The sequence below is a fragment of the Lissotriton helveticus genome, chromosome 11, assembly GCF_964261635.1.
Source record: "Lissotriton helveticus chromosome 11, aLisHel1.1, whole genome shotgun sequence".
NCBI lineage: Eukaryota > Metazoa > Chordata > Amphibia > Caudata > Salamandridae > Lissotriton > Lissotriton helveticus.
Window position 1 is genome coordinate 968,917,972 of NC_136072.1, and position 23,869 is coordinate 968,941,840.

Here is a 23,869-nt window from a genome sequence, read left to right on the forward strand (position 1 = left end):
ATTGGTCACTGAGTACTTGTGGGCACTGGCCCCGCTACACTACAGGGGACATTTGGGTCTCAATGATCTAGAGACACCAGACCCCTGAGGATGACCAAATGATAGAATTTGATCATACAAGTGTTTGATGGGAATCCTCAAAACCAAGCGGGTTTCTTTGTCACAATCACTCACACCTCTTCTTTTCAATTGCATCTGTCTTCCACCCCTACTATAGTTCTCCAGCAAGCTGGCGCTGCGGTTTAAGTGTACGAAAGGTACCTTTCTTTAGACCCCTAGGTTTTCTTGTGTTTAAACCAATGTACACCCTGGCACACCTTTCCATAATCCACTGTACAATGTCTCGGAAAATATCTTAGGATCTAAACCTTTTCACATCCTGTTGCCCCAGCAAGTTAAATGAAACTATAGTGTTATCTTTACACTAGTAGTAGCTGTCAAGCTCAAATATTTCTTGTGGTAACGATGTTTAGGTAAGTTTCTAAGGATATTTTAGGTACGTTTTCACAGAGCACACATAAATAACCCATGAACATTTCCAGGAATTATTTTTTTTGCCATACCTTCACTACAGTCGGAAAAAGCACTTTTAGCCTTGAAATTCTTTTACATTACTTAGGGTACTGGGCCACCAACCACCTTAGGAAAAGTTTCTGCGGTACATAGGAGGTGTTTTAGACACACTTGCGTGTTAAGGGCGCAAAAAATTTTTTTTAGCATGCCGCCGCCTATTGAGCGATGTGTGTATTTCTCAAGAATATACTACCACATAAAGTCACAAAGTAGTATATGTCTCTTTTTAACTTGATGTATCTCAAAGAATGGCAAGTGAAGTGCCTTTATCTTCAGCCTTACCTGTGTGCTTGGGAATTAAAGCACAGTCTTGGGAAAGTTGGGAGTGGTAGAAGCGCAACCTGGTGAAGGAAGGCTGTTGCATGAAATAAGAGCTTCTCAGCCATGGAGTATCCCCACTTTGGAGCGTATTGCGCCATTCATCCAACAAACCCACCATCACCTAACAAGGCATTGACATTGCACCAGTGAGAGATTCGAAGACTAACGACAACCATTTCCAAAAGGTTTTGAGTTACTTGTAATAGTCACAGTAGGAAGCTGAGAGAAAGACTGTGGTTGGCAAGCCTGAATTATCTGCCATTAGGCTTGAAAACACAGAAGTCACATTTGAAAATACAAAGGGGTTTTGGAGAATTACTCTTTTACATTCTCAACATGCTTTTGAGAATTGGCCACACATTAGTTAACATGAGAATAAAATGAGAAAACTGAGGGAATAATGATATGAAATTGGGAGTTGTAAGTTTTGGGGCCCAGCCTTAAAAGTGTGTAAAGTACGTAGGAAGCGTAGTCCTGTAGTACTGATGTCCTTACTCTCAAATGCTTTGGTGAAAAAGGCCTCAAAATGGATTGGATGGTTCTTAGATTTTGTAGAGTAATAACATTTCATACCGGCCTGTAATATAGCTGAGTTAAAGAAAGACGTGTTTACTGGGATAACAGATTCACAAAAGTAAACTTACACTTTGGTGTAAATGTACTATTTTTTTGTGTTCACAAACTACAAGTTAATAGTGAGTTTACGAGTTAGAGCGGAGAACTCCGCACATAAAAAGATAAATCTTTCCTATCTATTTTTAGGAGTTCTCAGCGGACTCTCCGCAGTCGTAATCTTACTATTACCTTGTAGTTTGTGAATACAAAAAATAGTAAACGTACCCAATGAGTAAGTTTACCTTTGTGAATCAGGCCTATAGTTTGCTCGACTTTAACCCAGCAGCAACTAGCAACCTGTTTCCTGGCGAATCTATAGTCGTCCCAGATTCCACTCCCGGCAGCCCACAGCATAATTCTGCAAACAATCACGATTATAATAAATCATGCACACACCAAGTAGGATGAAAAAGAAAAGAAATCATCTTTATTGTGCTGCTCGTCAGTGTTTGCATCAGGTTAAAATGCCCGGGAGCCGCTGTTACTGCTGGATCCTGCGGATGGACTGCACCTGGAAGGTCTGTGCATGGGAGCCCCACTCTCTCCAGTGCTTGTACTCTCCCGAGTGACGGTCACATTCCAGGATGTACTGGAAGCCACGGTAGCCGGGATACTGGTAGCACACCCAGCTGCAGGAAGGAAAGCAAACCCACACCTTAGTTCAAAATACACAGAACTGGGAAAGCATCAGACAAAGTTAGCTTCTGGCCAAGGATCTGGGCTGCGGTGTAGCCACAGGGCCCAGTTGGTGCATCAAAGCCAGTGGAATAGTTTATATGCACAACACACCGACGCGACTACACACAGAGGAAGAGTGTGGTAAATTAAACAAAGGACTCTTCTGTAAATAAACCAGCATCATCCCTACCAAGTTCCCCAGGTCCATGAGATGTGCTGCTCCAGTCCAGGTTTTTTTCTCTGAATTCTGGAATTTGTCATCTTGTTTATTCCATTATAAAACAGCGCTACAAGTTCCAGAATTCAAAGTAAAAAGCTGTAATGGAGTAGTACATCGCATGGACCTGAGAAACTTGCCAGTTATGCAGTATAGTGCCTTGTTAAGTAGCTCAGTGAGTTCAGGGCTTGATTCTGAGAATTGTGTGAAACCTGCAAATCACAGATTCGAATCTCTGCAGTCAATATTTATAGTCTTTAGCCATGAACTTTAATTCACAACAATACCAAGGTATTGAAAGTGACATCACATATTCTTTACGCCCCAAACCCATGCCATCACTGTAGAACCCTTCTGACAGCCTTCCCCCAGCAGTAGCCTGATATTGTCTTCATTCCTGCAGCTGCAATACATCCATGCTGATGTTACTGTTATAAAAAACCTTCTATGCAACTAATAAACGGATACCTTTACAAAACCTACAAATAATGTCTTTATTATGCTACATAGTTTTGTTGCTAGTTTTTCAAAATGCAGCTTTTATTTCTTTTAGTCCATGGGTGTCTAACATTGGTCATGGAAGACAGGATCCATGCCAGGTTTTCTGTGTAATCTCTGCCTACTATCCAACCGCATAGGTATGATTATCACGTGCTACTCTAACAATGCTACTCTAACAAACAACAACGTGATGGAGGAAATACTAGAAATAATTCCGGGCACTATTCATCTCTTCGGGACTCATTCCATTCCATCATTTTCACACACTGAGGCAAAGATAATTGCCACATACAAATCATTCCTGTCCGATCCGATAGGCAGGTCTATATCTGAATGGCATAGTGTGCCTGAGTGACGTCAGAGATTGACACTAATTCAAGCATTCCTTCCATCAGCTTTCTGTTTGTTGTAGGAGGTGCCTGAAGTGTGCTACCTATGTACCAGACTTGGAAACCAGGCTTTACTGTGCCACAGTACTCAAGCGATACCTCCCTGATGATAGCTAAGAGGGTGAAACTTGTCTGGGGCAACCTGGCCTGGAAGTAGGGGTTGCACTGTTTCTGTTGGGGCAAATCATTTGCATATGGCAAGTATCTGTCTACAATGGCATAGAGGTTGATAAAGAGTAGTCTGGAATGTGGCTAAGTAATTAACTCAAGCATTCTGTACGTTGCATACCATGTGCTGCTCAGGCTATTCTCACGTGAAAAGAGGCTTAGATGAGATGCATTTAACCTTAGCACATGAGGTGTAAATATCCAAATGGGATAAATATACAGCCTACATGGGAAGCATTAGGTAGTCGCATATGAAACAGACTACCATAATGCATTTTTTTACAGTTCCAAGTTTAGAATTTTTTTTTTAAATAAATGATTTTTTTCCCATTCTACCTAGAATTTATTTTGCAAAAGTAAGACTTTCAGTCAGTTTTCCCCAAATTATTGAACCCCAGGTTTAGCCTGGCTTCTGCATGCATTTTCTGTGGAATCAGATTTTCACCGAATTGTCTATGCTTCATTTTGGGTTCTCCGGATTTCTTTTTAGTCTAGAGAACACTCCATAGTTACTTCCAGAGTTCTGGCTTCATTGCCTTCATTAAGTGACGTTCTTTTTTCACAATGAAGATGGACTGGTATTAAAAATTCTGCATCATTGCATCATATACTCACGCGCCAGAATGAACCCGGAAGGAGCCGACCTCATTATTGCACCAACCCATGGCCTGAAGAGACGGGTAGTCGTCACTCAGCTCTCCCTTCCTTCCCAAGAAGTTCTCACGCTCAAAGATGCTCATCTTGCAGTCGCGGTGGTTCTGCGTGAAAACAGAGGCACGTGACATATTAAAAAACAACATATTTTAACTCCTATTTTCCAATCCTCAAGCACATTGAATTGATATTGATAGCAAGCACAAAATATTAAGATATCAGTTCCAAAGTTTTCCAAAGTTTTCCTCAGTGCTGTCGACGGCTGAGGTTGCCATATATCAAAGCTGTCTAGTCTTGATTCCCCCTCATGCCTCTTTCTTCCATCGCTCTACACTTCCTGTCACTTTGTCTCACTCTTGCAGGTTATTTTTTATCCCTGCTTTCTCAGTTCTTCCACCTTTCTTTTCATTCTCCCTCCCTTTTTAACTTCCTCTCTCTAGCTTTGGGTCAAAGTCTGATGATAATAAATAGGTCCCAGTCCACAAAATTAGTGTAGGTTGCCCACCACCTGCCCAAAATAAGCACTGAGTGATTTACTTTAATTTGCATTGTTTCTAGAATTTTACCAAAATAAACTTAATATAAACTTGTTTACAAGGTGATTGTATTTCAGACTACAATACCGCTCAACCAGACTGAGCGTACATGGTGTGTCGCAGTTATTATCTGCCACACTCTATGATACTTTCGTACTCGTCAGCAAATTTGGTGCTATGAAATAAGAGATTATTTTGCGTATCATGGCCCTTCATTCCTTAGTAAACCTGCCACCAAGGAAGCAATTTAGTAGCAAGCTAGGTATTGGAGTTTTAGGGAAGTAGACAGTAGTAGAAAGCCAAATGGGCTCAAACTGATAGCTCATTACACCTTAATCTTAAAGGTTTATCCATACCACCCTGCATGATTACAAGTCTTTCCGGGAAAGGAATTACCAGTGTTATTTCCACAATTGCAATTAGCATCTGCTTTTCCACTCACAATTTCCACCTGATCGGATCATATGGAATTCACGAGAGGGATATGGAGACCGGAGTTCTGCTTCTAGTAAATGGCCCAGTAATTCCAGGTCCACATGTTATTCCCCATTCAATCCTCATACTTGTAATGGCAAAGTAAATGAGATTGTAATACCAACCATTTATGGTAATTACTGGTCCGGCATTACCACTCCATTTTACAAAATGACCCATAGTGAGGTCCACGGTCATTGGCTGTCTTGACAGCGGCTTCTTGTCTTATTTGACATCAATTGATGATTTCACTCTTCACCTAAGCTGCTCATTGGAGCATTACTTACAGCGCAGGCGATTGGTCGGAAAGAGGTCATCCGCTCAACATGGTAGGCATTGCTGCCGCTCCAGGCCTCCCAGCGCGGGTATTCGCCTCTCTCCAGAATGAACTGCTGCCCCTGGAAGCCAGCGTGCTCGTAGCCAACCCACCTGCACAAAGATTCAAAAGACAAGCAAAGAGGTCAAATATAAACCCAGCGATGTCAAGCTTTTCACAAAAGCGCACACACATTAAGATGTCATTGTGTCAGGTATAAGCAGGACAAATTACAAATATACAGTGTGAAAGTGTGCCAGCTCCTATAGTTGACTTTGAACAGCGACCTTAATAGAAATTAAGTGATCTATAGCTCAAACAATGATATTTTACTAATGTTTTATTTTTCAGCTGCTGGCTCAGCCAGCATGTGCAGGGAAGGGCGGGGCTGGGCCAATGCGAGGGGGGAAGGAGGCATGGTAGATGTGCATTTATAAGTGTGCATGTCAGTTTGGCCGGTTGTCTTAGGCCGATCAAACTGACATGCGCACATAGGTTTCTCCAACCCAGCTGTATTGCACAGCCGGGTTGGAGAAACAGCACAGACTCCCTGAGCCTAAGCGAGTGTTAATCCAGCCTGCTCAGGCCAATCCCCATGCCAATCCCCATGCTGCTCTCATGCTTGAGAGCAGCGCAGGCAAGGCCGGACTGGGAAACAAAACCGGCCCTGGCAAAGTGCTCGGACTCCTCCTCCCCCCCCCCCGTGGGGGGTTGAGGGTCCTGCCGACCTCTTTGCCAGGGCTGGTTTTCTGCCTATTTTGATACAGGGACGATATGCTGCAAAAACAGCCCTGTAACAAAAACGGCCCCAGGGGCCCAAAACCGGTCCCCACCCGGGCGGCGCACCGGGGGATTACCCTGTGCCCGCTATGGCCAGTCCGGCCCTGAGTGCAGGGATTGGATGGGGAGTCATGATGCTTTCCCAGGGCAGCAGGAGACCACGAGGCGGCCGGCAGCACCAGGTAAGTGTTTAAAAAAAAAATAATAATAAACCCCCGTAGCACGCTCACCGGCCCCCTCACCCCCAAGCCACCCCTCCATCCGCATTGCAGGTTTTTATCTGTGTCAGCCAGATCTGATTGTTCACTAAGATTACCAGAGATTACAAGGACACTAATGGACAGGAAGTGTCTCTCCTTGTACTCATAGATGACAGCTTTAATAATTCTCGATTGTGTGACAGGTTGTGTTATGGCCTATACGTTTTAGGCAGGTTCCCTTTAGGTAAGTCTGGTTATCAGGTGGAATACGGGTACTAGTAATTCCACCTGGTGACACTTAAGTTGAGATATGGCACCATTAAGATGTTTTTGTACTAGCTGGAGGTTCATGCCAATAAAATGCTATATTCACAAGTGCATGATTACTTCGTGTCAGTTTGCACAGACACTTTCGAGATAGGGATTCTATAACAAGAAAGCTATTTATCAACGCCTTGAGCATTTATCATTTTGTTTGTTTAGCTTGTAGTGAAAAGTCTACCTTAAATTGAGTGGCAGTGAAAAAGAGAATTGTGTAGTGTGAGCCAACACCAAGTATCACCTTATGTGCCACCTCTAAAGGGACCGAGTATGGACTGTTTAGTGCTGATAAGTGGATGTACATTCTGGTCTCAGTACAAAGTTAACTCACAAAAAGATGTATTTGATAATCGTACTACAAAAATAATTCAGTAAATGAAGATGAGAGAGGATGCCGAAGGGATGGGCAGAATATGGGTACAGTGGCTTTTTCAGCAATATTTAGTTACTTTCGTGCTTTGTAGACAGAAAGTTTTGATCACAAGATCCTGATTCACATATTCAACATGGTGGCAGAATTATATTTGGAGCTGGAACTACAGGTGGTTGGGTATTACATAATTTTAGGTTTGGCACTGGACTGCACAATTTGGACACCCAGATGAGGGGCTTTTGGGAATGTTGGGAACACCCACATAGCCAGAATGTAGTTTGCACTGCCAAACATCTTCAATGTTTTTTTTCTATCGTATATGCATGAATTCAACTGTTCCCAAAAAGTTAGATAAGGTGTACTTAAATGATGGTGGTGGGGGTCCTCCTAAAAACCGTAGCAAAACAGTAGTTTACTTGGGGTAAAAAAAATATGTGGAATATGTTCAAATGCACATATCCAGTAACATTACGTCTGTGGAAGTATTCACCTCTCCAAAATGTAGATTTATTTATTAGTTTGTGCATCAGCACCATCTGTAACCTTCAACAATCTAATACTCTGTGATACTTTTAAAAAAAAATCTTTGTACCAGCATGCTTTAGTACCATATAGTATGAGGATAATAATGCTCTTTGAAGCTGATGGTATATTTCATTGGGCCAACGCAAGTGAAGCATCTATCTTGCAACAGAATTGTGAAGTGTCACAAAGGCCTTTCTTCTGGAAAAAAATGAAATGGGGTCGTACGTGGAGCGAGGTGCAGTGATTGCCAAGAAACAATAGACATTATTAAAATATTCAGAAGGCAAAATGTCATACACCTGCTATTTTGATGGTCAGTCTACCTACACCGTACAATGCTACGACCTGACAGCAATTTGGCATTTAACAAAAAGTAGTGAAAAGAGTGTTTGGAAGGACTTCAGAGTCAAAGATGCACTAGAGATAGGGCTTCTACGAGGTGGAAGAACCAAAACGTTGGAAGAAGAGGTACTTACAAGGTGACCTTCGTGATATATATATATATATATATATATATATATATATATATATATATATATATATATATATATATATATATATATACATATATATATATATATATATATATATATATATGGCATGAATGTGTTCTGTAAGAGTTGGGGGGACGAGAAGCAGATAGGATCAGTGAAGTGGAGAATTATAAGTTATTTCAGGACGACGTCATTTTATAAGTTTCTTATTGAAAATGAATAATGACATAAACGTATGTGTATGAATTCACACAATTCACACAAATTCACAAAAAAATGACTCAGGCAGTACTCACGCGCCACTCTCAATCTTGAAGGAGCGGACGGTTTCAAATCCAGAGTCCATAATATTGGAGCACTCAGCAGTGAACTCGTGCCTGCGGCCCTGGAAGCATTCTTCATCCCAAACAACGATCTAGAGGAAATATCGCGTTTTATAATGTGGTCATTGATTTCCAAATGTAGGAAGAAGCCATTGCAATAAAAATGTCTTGTTCAATAGAAGTATTTTAAATAGACTGCTGGTAATGAATTTAAACTGTTTCAGGCAAAGCTATTCTTTAATAGAATTTCCTTTATTTCTAGACTTCTAAATCCACATATTAATACTTCGTGCACTTTTGGGTTTGATGTTCTGAAAATCTGAGCACTAGGAGCCAGGTTCACAAAAACTATTATAAATCTACTTCCTTAAGTTTCCTTCTATGTCTGAAGTAGATTTACTTTGTTTGGAGCTCACAGCGGTTTTCAGGAGTTCTTGTAAAAAGTTCCATTTGTTGGTGTTTTCTCAATAGTACTCATGAAAATCCTTTTGCGAGTTCCATTTCAGCATTGCTAACTTTTCTTTCTGTGTGTACTTTCCTAACAACCCAGAAAGTGTTGTTGACATTTCCATTCTGTAAACAAAATAAATCTTGCCCTTGGCATGGGTCAGGTCATGCTGCTTCAGACTTGTCAACTTGAGAAAACCTTTACATAGGGTGAGAGGAAGGGGTGAGTCTGTTGATGGGCCAGAGCCTCAGACTTACAGCATGACCAGCTGTGGAGGGCCACCCACTTATGGAGGGCCCATGGAGAGTGGGCACAGCTCTGTGCCAGCACGGTTCAAAAGTCACACCTAGCTACCCAGACCATTGAAAATAAAAATAAAACATTTTTCGGAGGCTGCCATCAATGTCTTAGGAAGGTTGCAAAACCCCTTAATGGACATTGGCTGAAAGAATCGAGAATCCTCCTTTTACAAGCTCGAAACTCAGTCTCAGTATGGGTTTCCACCTCACTTTGTCTCCGACCATGTGATATCAATGCCTCACCAGGTGACTGTGTGAAGGGAGCTGATATTGGGTGGCACACAGTGGTACCTTGTGAGTAGGCAAGTCAGCTGCTTCCAGGATAGGAACGGGCAACAACAACATTTGTTAATAGTCATCATAAACTCACACATTTATAGGTGCGCATTAACTTTCCAGGGCATCCTGCTGCCCTAGATCGCCCACCCCCTCCCCTGAGAAAAGATTTACTCACACAGAAATCTCACAAAAACAACGATAACCTTTTTTTCTGAGCAGAAAGCACGGTTTTTGACTCAGGAAAGTGGCTTTACACTAGTAAAATGTCATTGCCACTTCTAAATCAAAAATTAACATGCAAATCACTTTTGAACCAGGTCCTAGGTTTGTAAGGGTGTCTAATGTTTTTGTTCTTCGCTTAAGACATCTAAAACAGTACACTAAGCACGAATGAAAACCAGCGTCCGTCATTCACATCTTTATTTCACACATCAGGCCAAGCTGAGAAGATGGCCATAGATACTTCTAGACGGAGTAATTGCGGCAACAAAGTAACATAAGAGTTTATCTAAATAGGAGATAATTAGCCGTTTATAGACAGTTGAATGCCTGTATATTTCAGTATGAATCTCATTTTTTTTTTGTTATGTTCCACATCAACGAGTATTTCTATTTCCTATAATTCTTTCCATTTGGAACTGTAACTGGAATATTTCCATTGATTTAAAATAAAAACATAATGTGTATGTGTAAAGCGCACATACACCCAAGGGTATCTTGGTGCTAAATAACAGATGTTTATTGTTACAGGAACTCAATTGTACTCATTGTATGGTCCTCAGAAGGATGAAAGGCTAAGTGGACCCGCTAGGAGTTGAACCTGTGGCCAGGAGGTCCAACACAGGCCCCTACAGTGGACACATTAGTCCACTCAGACACCCGACCATAATATAGTGTCCTTCATCCCATATGTGAATTGAAACCATGTATGGAACTAATGATGGTTTTGTCTTGCTATGGATGCTAGCAATGGGTGTTGGGAAATTATGGAGTTGATGACATTTCATATTTTGTTGCAGATAAGGAAAAATAACTACTTTTATGGAGGTACAATAAAAAATGTTCAGATTTGAATGACCTTGAAATACAATGTTGGGTTTAGTGTAGGAAATTTTAAGATATGCCTTTTAACGCCATATTTTCTAAGTGGTTTGACTATCATGTGTAAGTAAACAGTTATGGCACCTGACAAGATTATATTTATTGTATACCCAGGATGATTTCGGAAAAGAGAGTCTATGTGGGTATTTTCTTCGCGATTGAAAATACTGCAAATTTTCCATCCTAGCCCTGTCCTCTTCCATGAGAAAAACTCTGGGGGACAATTGCATGTAGAATCTGTAGTCGATTTTCAGGCATTACAATTAGTCTCTCTTATGACTCAGCATTTCGATACTTCGATGTCTATTTTTTCTAATCATGTACAATTGCCATTTGTTTGGGCTATACTCGAGCAGATCTGTTTTCAGCTGACATGTTTGGCTTAAAAATAATAATGGCCGTAGTGGGACATTTATCATGTCAACAGTATATGTATCAGGAGAGATAACAATACAGCGGAAAAATGCCTGGTAAGAGTTGATCTCATCCTAGGATGGATCCAGAAGTAATTGTTATATTTATCCAGATCAATATTTGCTTCCACAGGAACTTGAACTCGGTATTAATCACATCTGCAACTCCTGTTAACAATCTTAACATCGTGTGTAAATTGCATTAGGAATGCTCTGTAAACAACTCTTTCAGAATCACATGCCAAATTTTAATGAACCTTATAAGTATGGAAAAACAGTGTAGTGGTGTCACGTATGTTTTATGCTCATGTTTTTGACTAACATAAATTGCACTAATGTTGATGCAATTTTGCTTCAACATTTGCACCAATATTTGGACCAACCAACTGGGGCAAAAAAATATTTATGCACTGGTCAGTAGGTGTTAATGATGTTTTTGACCTTTTTACGTAGTGCAAATGTTGATACAAAATTGCATAGGGAGCAGTGCAATCCATATAATTTGGAAAGGGCAGCGCATAAATTGCAATAGCAAAATCAGTGCAATGTGACTCAAGGACTCAGTAGTGTTAATACTATTCAAGAGACTAATCTTTAAACAAATCTCATACTTGTGATTGACATAATGCACTTTCCGGTAATATTGAGGTCATTTCAAACACTTAATGCCTTACTTTCCAGTGGCCAGCAAACTTGGTACAATGTTGCGTCATGTCGGCTCTTCACTGAAACAAAGATACATCAAAATATATTTGAACATCATTGCACTGTTTACATTGCTCAATAATAACCCACCCTGTATAACCATATACATTTTCTCAGCATAACAACATTTTAATTTTATAGGTATAATTATTGATACAGAGAGATGCGGGTGGGGTTACATACATTTTGACATATTCCAATCAGTCTTTTGTTCGGTTTATTTTGCGTTGGGGTGGTGCTTTGCCACATTTTTGCACAATATTATTTATGGTGCATGATTTGTTAGTGGTGATTTACAAAGTTTAACAGCTCATACCTTTGAAGTGCAGTTCTGTATGCCAACCTTTGACATTCTAGGTGTTCATTTCGAATAAGGAGTCACCATTCTGAATAATATTCTTAATAATATTGAATTGAAAACCTAACTTCTGACTCTTTACAAAACTTTGGGCCTGATTTAGAGTTTGGCAGATAGGTTACTCCGTCACAAACATTACAGATATCCCTTCAGCTATATTACCAGTTCATTATATCCAATGATACCTCTAAAATGGCTGACCGGATATCCGTCATGTTGGTGACGGGGTAACCTGTCTGCCAAACTTTAAAACGGGCCCTAAATGCCTACTAAGTCGAAGCTAAGTGGCATCTCAGGAGTATGATCACTCAAACTGTATCATCGCAAATTCTATACAGACTGTTTATGCATCATATATAGTATGTGGCAAAAACAGGGTGACACATTCCCCCAGCATCGTACCATATCATACCACTGAGAAATACATTTTGCTTGACTCAGTGCAGTTTATGCAGTCTGTTCCCATAATGTTAATTTGTAATGGTTTTGATTTTATGTCTGGCATGACAGTACAGTTGTCTCAGACCTTCTCTGATTAATGGAAAAAGTACTACTAAGAGAGGGGTTTAGGCTCTCCCCACTTAATGGTTTCCTTGATATAGCATTTAATTTGGAAAAGGGTGTGTGCTGTCACTGGAAAAGAGTGCTGGTATTGCACCTTTTGCCTTGTGGGAAAGTTTATGCTCAATGCAGGAGGTCTGGGTTTGTAATGGTAGCATGGCAATGATCAAAGCTATATGCCTGATCTGTTTATTATGAAAGGTTACAATAAAAGCAGATGGTCTGCCGTGTTTATTAAAAAAAAAGGATATATAAATGTCAATGGGGATTTATGGGAGGATTGTTATTACTCCGTATTGAAGCATGCAGAGAGCTATTTAGTTACATGGAATCTCACAGATTACTACAGCAATGGTTTTGTTGTTGGTCACCCCTCTGAAAATAACAGGAATTGAAGATTTTCACAGTGATAATCCTTGTTAGACCCACTCAGAGGCAATTGTATATTTTTAGACACTTGCAAAATTGTACACATTTAAAATTTTATGAATATAGACTTTATGGTTCCTTTGAGGGAGAGCTTCTGCTCTATACAGTAGGCGTAATGGGTTTATTGGGCAAAGCCACGATGAAGGCAATAGGCTTGATTGGTCCTTCAGGAGAAGTTATGTTAGATTCCATTGGTTTGATCTGTTTTTTTGAAAAGGTATGACAAAGGCAGTAGTCCTTTCTTACTTATTGTGAAAATCATGTGTTATGGACTGCAAGCTCTTAAGGATGTATTTTATTACACTGCACTAAAGCATACAGGCAGGGATTCTGTTACATGGACCTACAAAATACTGTAGTAGGCAATGGTTTTGGTGTTGATCACCCACTCTAACAAATATTTGTTCTATGATAATCCTAATTAGGACCTTTTACAAGGGATTTTGTATTGTTTTTTGACAACTGTAATTTTGTACAAATGCATAATTCTATTACATGATTCCTGGTGGTGGCCTGGTGGGTAAGCTTATGCTCAAAACAATAGATGTGAGTTGATTATAGTGAGACCCCAATGATAAAGGAAATAAGCATGTTTGGTTCATTAGGGAAAGGTATTTCAAATGCCATGAGCCTGATCTATTTATTATGATGAAGACATTTGGCCTAATGTATTTAATATGTAACACATAGTTAACACAAATAGACCTTTGTGGTTGGATTTTTATTTCCCCTTGTTAAAACCTGCAGACTTATTTTGTTACATGACATCTCACAGATTATGTTTGTAGGCAAATACTGTGGTATTGATAATGTCCTTTAAGAAACCTTTGTGAGTCAGCTCTCTTCTACCATTGGTCTGTGTGAGTGTCCTTTACATCCATGGACAGCATTCATCATTAGCCAATGGGTCAGTTAACTTTAGCCATTTGCTTTCTTGCACTGTGAATGATGGGATTTGTCTCATCACATGTACATATCTGCCTGCATTCCTCAGTACCATGTCTGGTCGACAAGTCCTTTAGTTTTCCAGTTTCTCCCTTTAATGGTCCCCTTTCAGTTCTTTCCTCCTTTCCTTTTTATTTTCATTTTATAGAGTATACTGCAGCTTCCAGACAGTGCTAACGAGTCACTTGCTTGTTGCTCTTTTTGTCTGCAGTACTTCACACACTGCATGGCCACTGCTACTAAACTAGCCATTACGGAATGGTATTGACCACAATATGTCTTTGTTTTACCATTCCAAGATAGCCAACACATTGGTTTTAGATGGGGTAGCTGTGTTCGAACTTTAAAACAATGATTCACTATGTGAACTACCATTGGAAGATGGCTACTCTCTGCTGTGTTTAGTTTTATTCATTATTGCAAGCATATGTCCACCACGTTTAGGTGGCAAAACAATGTGGAGGGTTAAAGAATAAAGGAATGCCGTAGCGATTGCAGGTACAAAACTTGCACTCTCTCTGATTACATTTCAGGAAATTGGTGCCATGAATAAGAGTCAAGCGGTTTTTTCCCTTGTTTTTCAGTATAATACAGATCTGCCTCTTTTGACAAATGTATAAAATGAAAGAGCAGCAATCTGCTTTCTGTGCAGTATGTAACGATTTTCCTCTTCTGCATTGCATATAGGCTCAAATGATAATTTACACACTGCAGAGCGCAGTAAAATGAACAAGCCAAGCGGACATATGCCTGAAACCGGGACTGTCACAACATCAAATGAAACAGGCAAACTTGGCCACTTTAATAATAGCTGCACATCTGCGTGTATTTCTCAGACATTATATTAGAATCAACAAAAACAGAGCACACTTGGTTTATAGAGTACTTAACCAGAATTTAAATATTAAACTGATCAGAGCAGATACAACCAGAATTCAAATAAATAGATATTCGATGGTAGGTTCACTTTGGGATGTAAAAACCTTCACAGTACAAAGATTCCACAAAAAGAGGAATTTACCGCAGTAAATATCGACTCCAGATTCATATATTCAAGTTGGCACATTCTTAACACCATTTTTAGATGTGAACCTACATTTAAAACTAAACACGGATCCCTATAAGCTAGTCAGATCGTCACAAAAGGATACCTAACAATAATAAATAGAAGACACCCAAACATTGTGGGGTGATAGAAGAAGGGATTTTTACACAGGGAAAACTTTTTTGCCTTTGAAGAAAATAAAGTGGGGCTCACCCTCCCCAATGCGTAATTGAACCCTGTGTTGAATTCTGTCTTAGGAAAAGAGCAAAGTAATGTAATGTAATGTCATTTTATTTTTGTAAAGCGCGACTTACACTCCACGGAGCATCTTGGCGCTGACCACCCGTGCCTAGAAGGTGTTTGGCTGGGGAGATAGTGGGGCACCGGTAAGACAGTATCTGATATCTCTAGGGATTGGGGTTAGACTAGGGCTAAACAGGCTGAGTCTGTGAGTATGTCTGCGACTGGCACAACTTTCCAGAGATGTCCTACTGCTGAGTTATGTGACTAGAGAAGAATTGCAAATCTGCACCATGCACAGGAGTACTTTTACAGGGGGGTGGAAGTTTTACCCTTTAGTGAATCGGGCACAGGATGTGCAAGGGTTTTTCATCACAGCTCTTTTACTAAAAGAAATGTCTTAGACCTGCCTATAGACACATTTCTATTCCTTTTCCCAATATGTCTACAGTAACAGTAGATCTTTATTTTGTAATTGCGTTATAATAAAGTTATTTGCCAAAAGAGGTTGGAAACCTTCTTAACAGGTGAGAGTGCCCAGCCTGTTCTGCTGTGCTTCGCTCCAACCTATTTTGTGTGTCCTAAATTCAATAATCTTGCTAAACATATTATAAAAATTATTAATATTATGATTAATAGTGAAGGATACGAGTGTATATATGTGTGTGTGTGTGTGTATATATATATATACATCAAGGGACAGTGTGTGCACCTCTCAGCAATGTGCAGTCAAGGTGGGATCAAGTGCCGCCATTTACACAAATAATTGACTTTACAGTAGAACACCATTGCTTCTCTGTTTCTATTCTAATGACCGTGAACACAGTTTACGTTTTGCTTTTCTTGTGGCACAGGGAACCACATTTTCAGAACTTCTCTTACTTTAATACTTTTTCAAAAACCTTTATAGAAATTAAATTATGCCACATTGTATTGAAGGAGTCCTTCTTAAAATGCAGTTTTAAAGATCTTAAAAAGATAACAGAGGCTACCAACATAGAGTTAAAAACTTTTTAAAATAATTATTTTACCCCAGAAAAACCTACGGCTCTTACCTCGAGAAAGACCAGCCAAAAGTCCTGTGGATGGAACGTGCCCTGTGCCCTGCCCTGCTGGGTTTTTATAGCCTCCAGGCAGAGAGGCAGCTACCGAAAGCCCTGGCTCAGCACATGAGCGCAGGCCTCGTTCACCAGTTTTGTTTTAGAACAATGAGGGTGATCTATAGAGCTGAGGGTAACGCATAGAAATGCAAGCACATCAGCTTCAAAGTGACGTGTCATGCATTCTGCCTCATTTTTTTGACACGTTTGTGTTTTTAAACTTAAGGCCAAACTTTAGGTATGCGATTATCTGAGAATAAAGGGAACATCTGTTTTTCAAAGGCAATACAAATTGCTGGCACTCCTTACAGTAGTGGTGTTGGAACAGCTTTCAAAATGGGTGTGCTGCAATCGATGTCACATCACTGAAATCATAGGGATTGATACAAATCCAAGTGTCACACAAAATACAAGTGTAGAAGGTGTATTCAGCAGGAGACTGATAAGAGGGTATTACGTAAATGATGGTGGATTTTGCAGCACACTGTTGCAAATGTATTACTAAATCATGGTGAAGTAGCAAACAGTCATTAACAGACAGCACATTTTTCATTGCAATTGCCACTGAATTGGCACAGGAATGCAGTTTTACTCATAAAACTATCTAGTGCACGAATGATAATGAGTGGAAATCGAGTTTCACAGAATATGTATTATTTATACATCAAAGAGGACAATTTCTTGATTTATGGTGGTCCTATTAAAATCTGGGCTTCTGAGACACCTCAGAGTTGCACAAATAAATGTGCCTCATTCGTGCTTTGCTATTGCATTGCAAGGGCTTGTTTGTAACAGCATCCATGTGGCGCTTTCACTTTAATGTCAGCCACGCCCCTTTCCTTAGACGAGCCATGTCTAAAGAAAGGAGCATGGCCGCCATTAAAGTGAAAGCGCTGTTTATGGTGTTTTAACAAAAACAAATATTTGTTTGTCAACTTGAGAAACAGATGGTTTTTTTGTAAAAGCGCCCCATGTCTTTTTTTCACTTGCATGGCCTTGAAAGCGCGGCATGGGGCAGTTTTAAAACAAAAGGTTAAGAAATAGTAAAAATGCGTCTGCGTCCGGTGCCATAAATAAACCAATGGCATGACTGTGACTGTAATTGGGCGTGCTGTGCTATAAAAAAAAATTAAGCAGTGGGGGAGAGCGTGTCCTGCCTGCAACAGCAGGCAGGAGGAACCCATTTAAGCAAATAGTGCACGGAGGCTGTAAAAAGCCTACCGAGTAACAACACACGTAACATGGTGTCTCCTCATGGTAGGTTACAAAATGGGACAAGGCGGGAGTAACGAGGGACTACTATGCCTATTGACCAATGAAAAGCCAAAGTTTTCAAAGGGCAGTGACACAAGCCAATTAAAAATATGGGCGGAGAGTGGGCGAAGCTTCAAGTCCATACCTAAATACAGCATGCCTAGCAGAGCAGTGTAACTGCAACAAATGATGGACAGAATGCTGAATGATTCAAACGTTCTGCCGCAGTCAAGAGATCTGGGTTAAATCCATCATTCTTTTGCCCACTAAGCCACCCCAGTTTGGACTTAGCCATATCCAAATCAGTCTTGAGCCTGTGCCTCACGGGAACAGTCCAGACCGAACTGCCAAGCCAGGTCCTCCCTGGACTGGAAACAAGCATCCTGGGACCGGTTTCGGGATTTGTCACTCTTTATCAGCCAGGCTAGCTTGAATCCAGTGGCAGAGTGAGCAAGGGACCCATGTCTGGGCATACCCACCCACATTTTATTAAAATTTTTCACACAGGCATATAACCAGTTGCCATGTTATGCATTTGAGACTGTGTGCAGACTGGAACAGTGCACCAATTGTGACACAAATTGGTGCGAATACGTCTGTGCTGGGGACAACACAACAACTGAAGACATAAATATGGTTTTTAACCACCACTCCATGTCTGAATGTTGGACCGCTGATTGAAAAGAAGGTATAGGAACTTTGCCATTGACAGTGTTAGTGTGAGAATGCAGGGAGTTCCTGTGAGGGGAGCATATGCAACACCTGTGACACCACCTAAAGGACACCATTGTGGGTGCAGTGACTGTGCTCCAGTACTTCAGTAATGCACAATAAGGGCATCTTCCAAGAGCCTGTTTGTCCCTGTTCCCGTACCAGTAGCACTATTCAGAGGAAAAGGCATTATCACATTTGTCTTGTGTCAGCTGTTATGACAAATGAGGGAATGCCCCCTTGAGATTCGGCAAACACCAAATATGGGTCTCCACACCATTTCCTGTGGATTTCAAGGGTATTCCACACTACCAAGAGGAACAACTTGAAGGACGCATCATGTGGATAGTGGGGCCAGTACACAGCTGCCCCCACTAGAGGACCAAATCAAAGGTATAAATGTTGGTTACATACTTACTTTACAGATTCCTTGCAGTGTCCTGGTATCTCTAGACAATAATCCCATGAAGTGTAAGAATTCTGAATTCAGTTTCTTTCAGAAGAAGTAATGTGAATTTGGTAATGAGTTTTTAATTCCAGCCCAAATAACCAATACCTTATTGGTTACTGTCTGGATAAAATGTTTAAATCTACATACCTCTCAAAACATTTCATCTGCTATACATACGGTGACTCTGATTTCAGACTTGACCCTAAATATTCATTCCAAAATCATATTATTAGACATCAACATTACAGCTTTAGATACAAATGTATTGGACATTCTGGAGTATCATATTGAAAACACAAAAATGTCCAGATAGAGATACCCTTGTACTCTGAGCTGGTTAGTAATATTTGGTACCTCCCAGTGTCAGCCTGGTGACCTCTCACAGAGGCCGGACAGTCCCATATAGAAGGTTATAACCTGGGAGTTAAGGAAGCTCTGTCAATACCAGCCTCTGACAGTAGCAGTAATTACACACATTTAGAGTGTCCAAAAGGAAAAAGGCTGGGGTACAACTTGGATAGATATGTTTCCTTACAGTGTGCATCTACTTGGAGCCAGCAATGGATGGGCAGGTATTCTCATATTAATGTAGTTCATCTTATTCCATTCTGATATTATAATGTGTTAATACAAACATGCAAAACAACTATTAGTAGTAGCGTTTTATTGTATTGTTGATTAAAACCATAACAATTAAGCATAAATTATACAAACAATCAACAACGATAGTCAAAATTTTCAAATACTTAATTAACACTAAAATCATCGATATTCCGTTATTCAGGTAATCAGCACAATACACCTTATTAAAGTGCCAAGTACCTCGATCTAACCCAATCTAAATGTGCAATTTCTTTCATAAAAGTAAAACATAATCCTCATCTTAACTCTGACCTACCTTCCTGGTGCCTCCCTCTCTGGAGGGGAATTCCAAAATACAAGGGTACCCACAAAAATGCCCACTATAATCTTCTTTTAGAAGACTTAAAATGCAAAATATTCCTTCTAAGCCCCTAGGGAGCTACCTTTCACCAAATCCACTCTTACTTACACCCCAACTGTTGAGCAGGTAGCCCAGTACTAATTGTGAATGATGTAATTGGATTTTTTTGTGTCGATTTTTTTTATTAATAACATTTATAATGGATACATACACATGAATATATAGGATTATCAGTTAACATATCAAATATATAATATATTATCACAGAAGACAGAAAGAATTAAAAGTTACATATGACATCTTATATGGTATAAAGAAAATGCTAAGAAAGTGAAAAAGATATAATAAGTTAATAAATATACATATTCCAATATATAAATATTATTGAAATAATTATAAATAGAAAGAGATGGAAAAGGAATAAAGTGAGGAAGATTAAAAAAAATTGAAAGTTATGAGGGAAATTGATAGAGAATGAAATGTAAATAAATGGAGGAAAAAGTGAATAAGGGAATATGTACATTCAGATAAGTAAGGAAAGGAAAAATGAGGGTAAAAATAAATAAATTAATATGTGTATGAAAGAGTGGAATACATAGATGAGTATTAACATAAATATAGGTATACAAACATAGATATAGATGTATACTGAAATATGTATCTATATATGAAGACGCTTTAAATGCATCCCATAACAAAGAAGGAGAAATAGAAGTGTTGTCATTAAATTTAAAGAATTCAGAAGTAATGGAGACAAAAGACTTAGAGAATTGAGCATCCCATAAGAGGGAATCATTGAACCTCCATCTAAACGAAGAGGGACAAGGAGATACCAAATCCAAGTCAGTAATAACCATAGCATGATCAGAAAGTATAATTGGAGAAATATATGAATGTGTGATATGTTGTGAAAGAGATTTAGAAAAATATGGTTTTAACCCCTTGGCCGCGGCGGTAATTCCTCTGCGGCGCTAGCGGGGCCGCGCGGCGCCGCCATGCTCGTGACGGAACCACTCCATCACGAGCCACGGTGGTGCTGTGCTTGTGACGGAATGGTTCCGTCATGGCCCCGCCCGCTCAATAGAACGCACCGCGCAGGCGCGAAATTGATGCCGCGCAGGCGCGGCGGCTGGGCCATGACGGAACCATTCCGTCACCAGCACAGCGCCACCGTGGCTCGTGACGGAATGGTTCCGCCACGAGCATGCAAAGGGTTAATGTGAAAGTGTAGCAGAGAAGGATGAGTAATAAGAGTAATCTTGTACAGTAGGATTAAAGAGCCTCCAAAAATCTACCAAATTACCTTTAGCCATGGCCAATGAAATTGTTTATGCATTTTTTGGGACAAAAATTGGGTCGAAGAACATCTATCCAAAAAAGGACCCATAATTTAGTTGCAGTCGCCACGCAAGTTAAAATATGAGTCATGGTATTATGTACATTTCCTAGCAAGAGAGGGCCAAAAGGTGTGGTCAGAAATCGTAGCTGTATACACATTTAACACTGTCAAGGGGACATTATCAATAAGACAATTAACAACAATTCATCTACCACTATCATCTGTTTCCTGCGAAATAAAAGTAAAATTGAGTGATTTCCTGCACAATTTTCAACACAATTCTTTTTCTTCAATAATGGGGAAACAAACACATTCTCCACCCATCTTCGTTTGAATATTAAAGCTTCTAACTCATTAAGAGGGGTTCCATGCAGGAGAACTAGGTAAGGATAAGATTTACCAAATGGGATAATATCCTCTGTCATTTAACAGAATCATTACATCCTTTAATATTCCATGATATTATATGTAATTATCAATAGTAATTAACAGATAAATAGCTCGAGAATGTTAACATGAAAAAGAAAAGACCTGAAAAGGTCAAAAATTATAAAAAAACTTAATAAATGAGTAGGAAAAGGAGAAGAATAACAAACAGTGAATAAGGGAAAGTCAAAAAAGAAAAATGGAAAACAAGGAAAGAGACAGTACAGATCCAAAAAGGACGACTGTAAAAACATACCCTAATGAGTAATAAAAGGAAAAGAAATGGGGTGGTGGCGACACATGAGACAATGACACGCCCAAAAGGGGAGGAATCCAGCCACACCAGGACCATAAACACTCAAGAGGATGAACGCACTAACTAAATACATAAGATTAATTTGCAAAGAGGTAAAAAGAACATCTTAAAACACATATTATAACATATTGAGCGCTTCTAAAGAAAACATATTAAATATGCCAAAGATTGCAAAAACACCAATTTAAACCATCTTAAAATCCTAACAAGTAAAACAAAGAATAAGAAAAAAGAATATCAACTAGTAGAAGGTCCAACAATATCCAAAGAAACCAAAGTATGCATCTGTATAAACTTTCTAAGATCGTCTGGATCCTCAAATGTTGTAGTATTATTCCGGAAGGTCACTTTAAAGATGCAAGGATGAACAAAAAAAACATATCTGGCACCAAGAGAACGTAAAGGAGCTTAAAGAATAAGAAATTATTTCCTTCTGGCTTCAGAGACATTGGAAACATCTTGAGATAGAAAAATTATTTGACCATGTCAAGTGATTTGATGTTCAGCTTTATCTGCAGAACGAACTACCAGTAAGTGCAGTAAACTTCAAAAAAAGGATAATTACTTCTCTGGGTTTGGTAGAAGATGCAGACAATGAAGGACGAGACCAAAGCCTAAGAGCTATATGAATATTAAGCAAGGTTGAGGAAGGCATATCTAACAGTTTGGCAGGAAGGAGGTAAAAAAGGAGACATGATCCTCTCCCTCCAGAGCTTCAGGAAGGTCATATATGTGAAGATTATTCCACCTACTCCTGTTCTTCAAATCCTTTGTGTGCTGATGGAGCCGGAGCACCTCCTTTTCCAAAGAGTGATTTTTGTTAACTTTGTCACGCAAATCCGCAACCTGCTGTTCTACCATAGCAACACGACTCTCCATTGATGTCCATTTGTCATCCAGCTGTTGTATCCTGTTATTCGTCTCCTCAACAAAAGTACGCAGTGCACATATTTCCTCCAACAATAGTTCTAAAGAAATAGGGATACAGAATTCTCAGTCGAAGGAGGATCCTGCTGTAACCTCTTGGATGTTGAAGAGGGCGACAAAGCCTTACTGATAGTGGATTGTAAAGAGGCATTACGAGGATTAGCAGAATTGGCCATCTCACCAGGGGAGTGCAATTGGTCTGCTGTTAATAGCTTTGAAACAGGACCTGCACACAATCCAGAAGAAGATTACCCCTTAGGAGTAAATACAAATTGCGGCTTCCGTAGTTTCCCTCTAAAAAAATAACAGTACAACTTGTCATCAGTAACACATTAAATGCCTATATTGCCACCAATGTTTCACTGTTCAAATGAGAAAAAAACAATAATGAGCAACAATAGATAACTCTTGGAAGATTGATCTTAAAAACGTCATGAGCGCCAGGAAACACTAAATGAATATCAGTATAAAAGCTGCACTACACATAGTCTGTTCAATATTTCAGGAATCAGTTAACTTATCAAATGCAGAGCGCAGTGACCATTTCTCCCGTGCCGGTAAAAAACAGTGCATAAAAGGGCGGCATATTCATTGGAAGCAGCCACGGTGCCAAAAAAGAAAGGAGACAGGTGCCTTACTTCAATAAGCAAAACGGCACCCCAGCATCATTTTATTTGTGTCTTCCTTCGCAAGTAAAGCACGACCATCAAAATAGCAGGAAAACAAGCAAAGAAGCTGTGTCCGTTCCATAGCACAGCAGAGCCTCTCCACTAGGTGGCCATTTTAGGTGGTGCCGAATCCACGCTCCCTCTGCCAAGTGTCACACTTGTTTGAGGAATTGTGACAAGAGAGGCCTAAAAAAAGAAAACATAAGGTTTTGCATTTCTGTTTCATTTCCAAAAAGGTACGCTCCTGTGTATACAACCACACAAAGTCCTGATTTTTTTCTCAAACTTTTCCCATTTGGAATAATTTGTATTTTGGGATAATGTTTAATCTTAAATTAAGAAACTGATTTTTCCTTGAGGAAAATTTGTAAATGCTAAATGGCTGTATTGCCTTGTATGCCACCAATGGCACGCCTCATGTGACCATAAATGACTAAAAGAAATCAGACAGAG

At 39.8% G+C, this 23,869-nt stretch overlaps 1 protein-coding gene across 1 annotated transcript; it reads right to left on the reverse strand.

The window, feature by feature from the left end:
- Nucleotides 1-1,909: 1,909 nt before the first annotated feature.
- On the reverse strand, nucleotides 1,910-16,419 carry CRYBA4 (crystallin beta A4). The gene is made up of 6 exons (XM_078666065.1): nucleotides 16,337-16,419; nucleotides 11,673-11,723; nucleotides 8,432-8,550; nucleotides 5,414-5,555; nucleotides 4,078-4,220; nucleotides 1,910-2,138 (listed from the first exon to the last, which is right to left on the reverse strand). The coding sequence occupies exons 2-6, from the start codon at nucleotides 11,709-11,711 to the stop codon at nucleotides 1,991-1,993; spliced, it is 591 nt and encodes a 196-aa protein (XP_078522191.1). The 5' UTR covers nucleotides 11,712-11,723; nucleotides 16,337-16,419; the 3' UTR covers nucleotides 1,910-1,990.
- Between the last annotated feature and the right edge of the window lie 7,450 nt (nucleotides 16,420-23,869).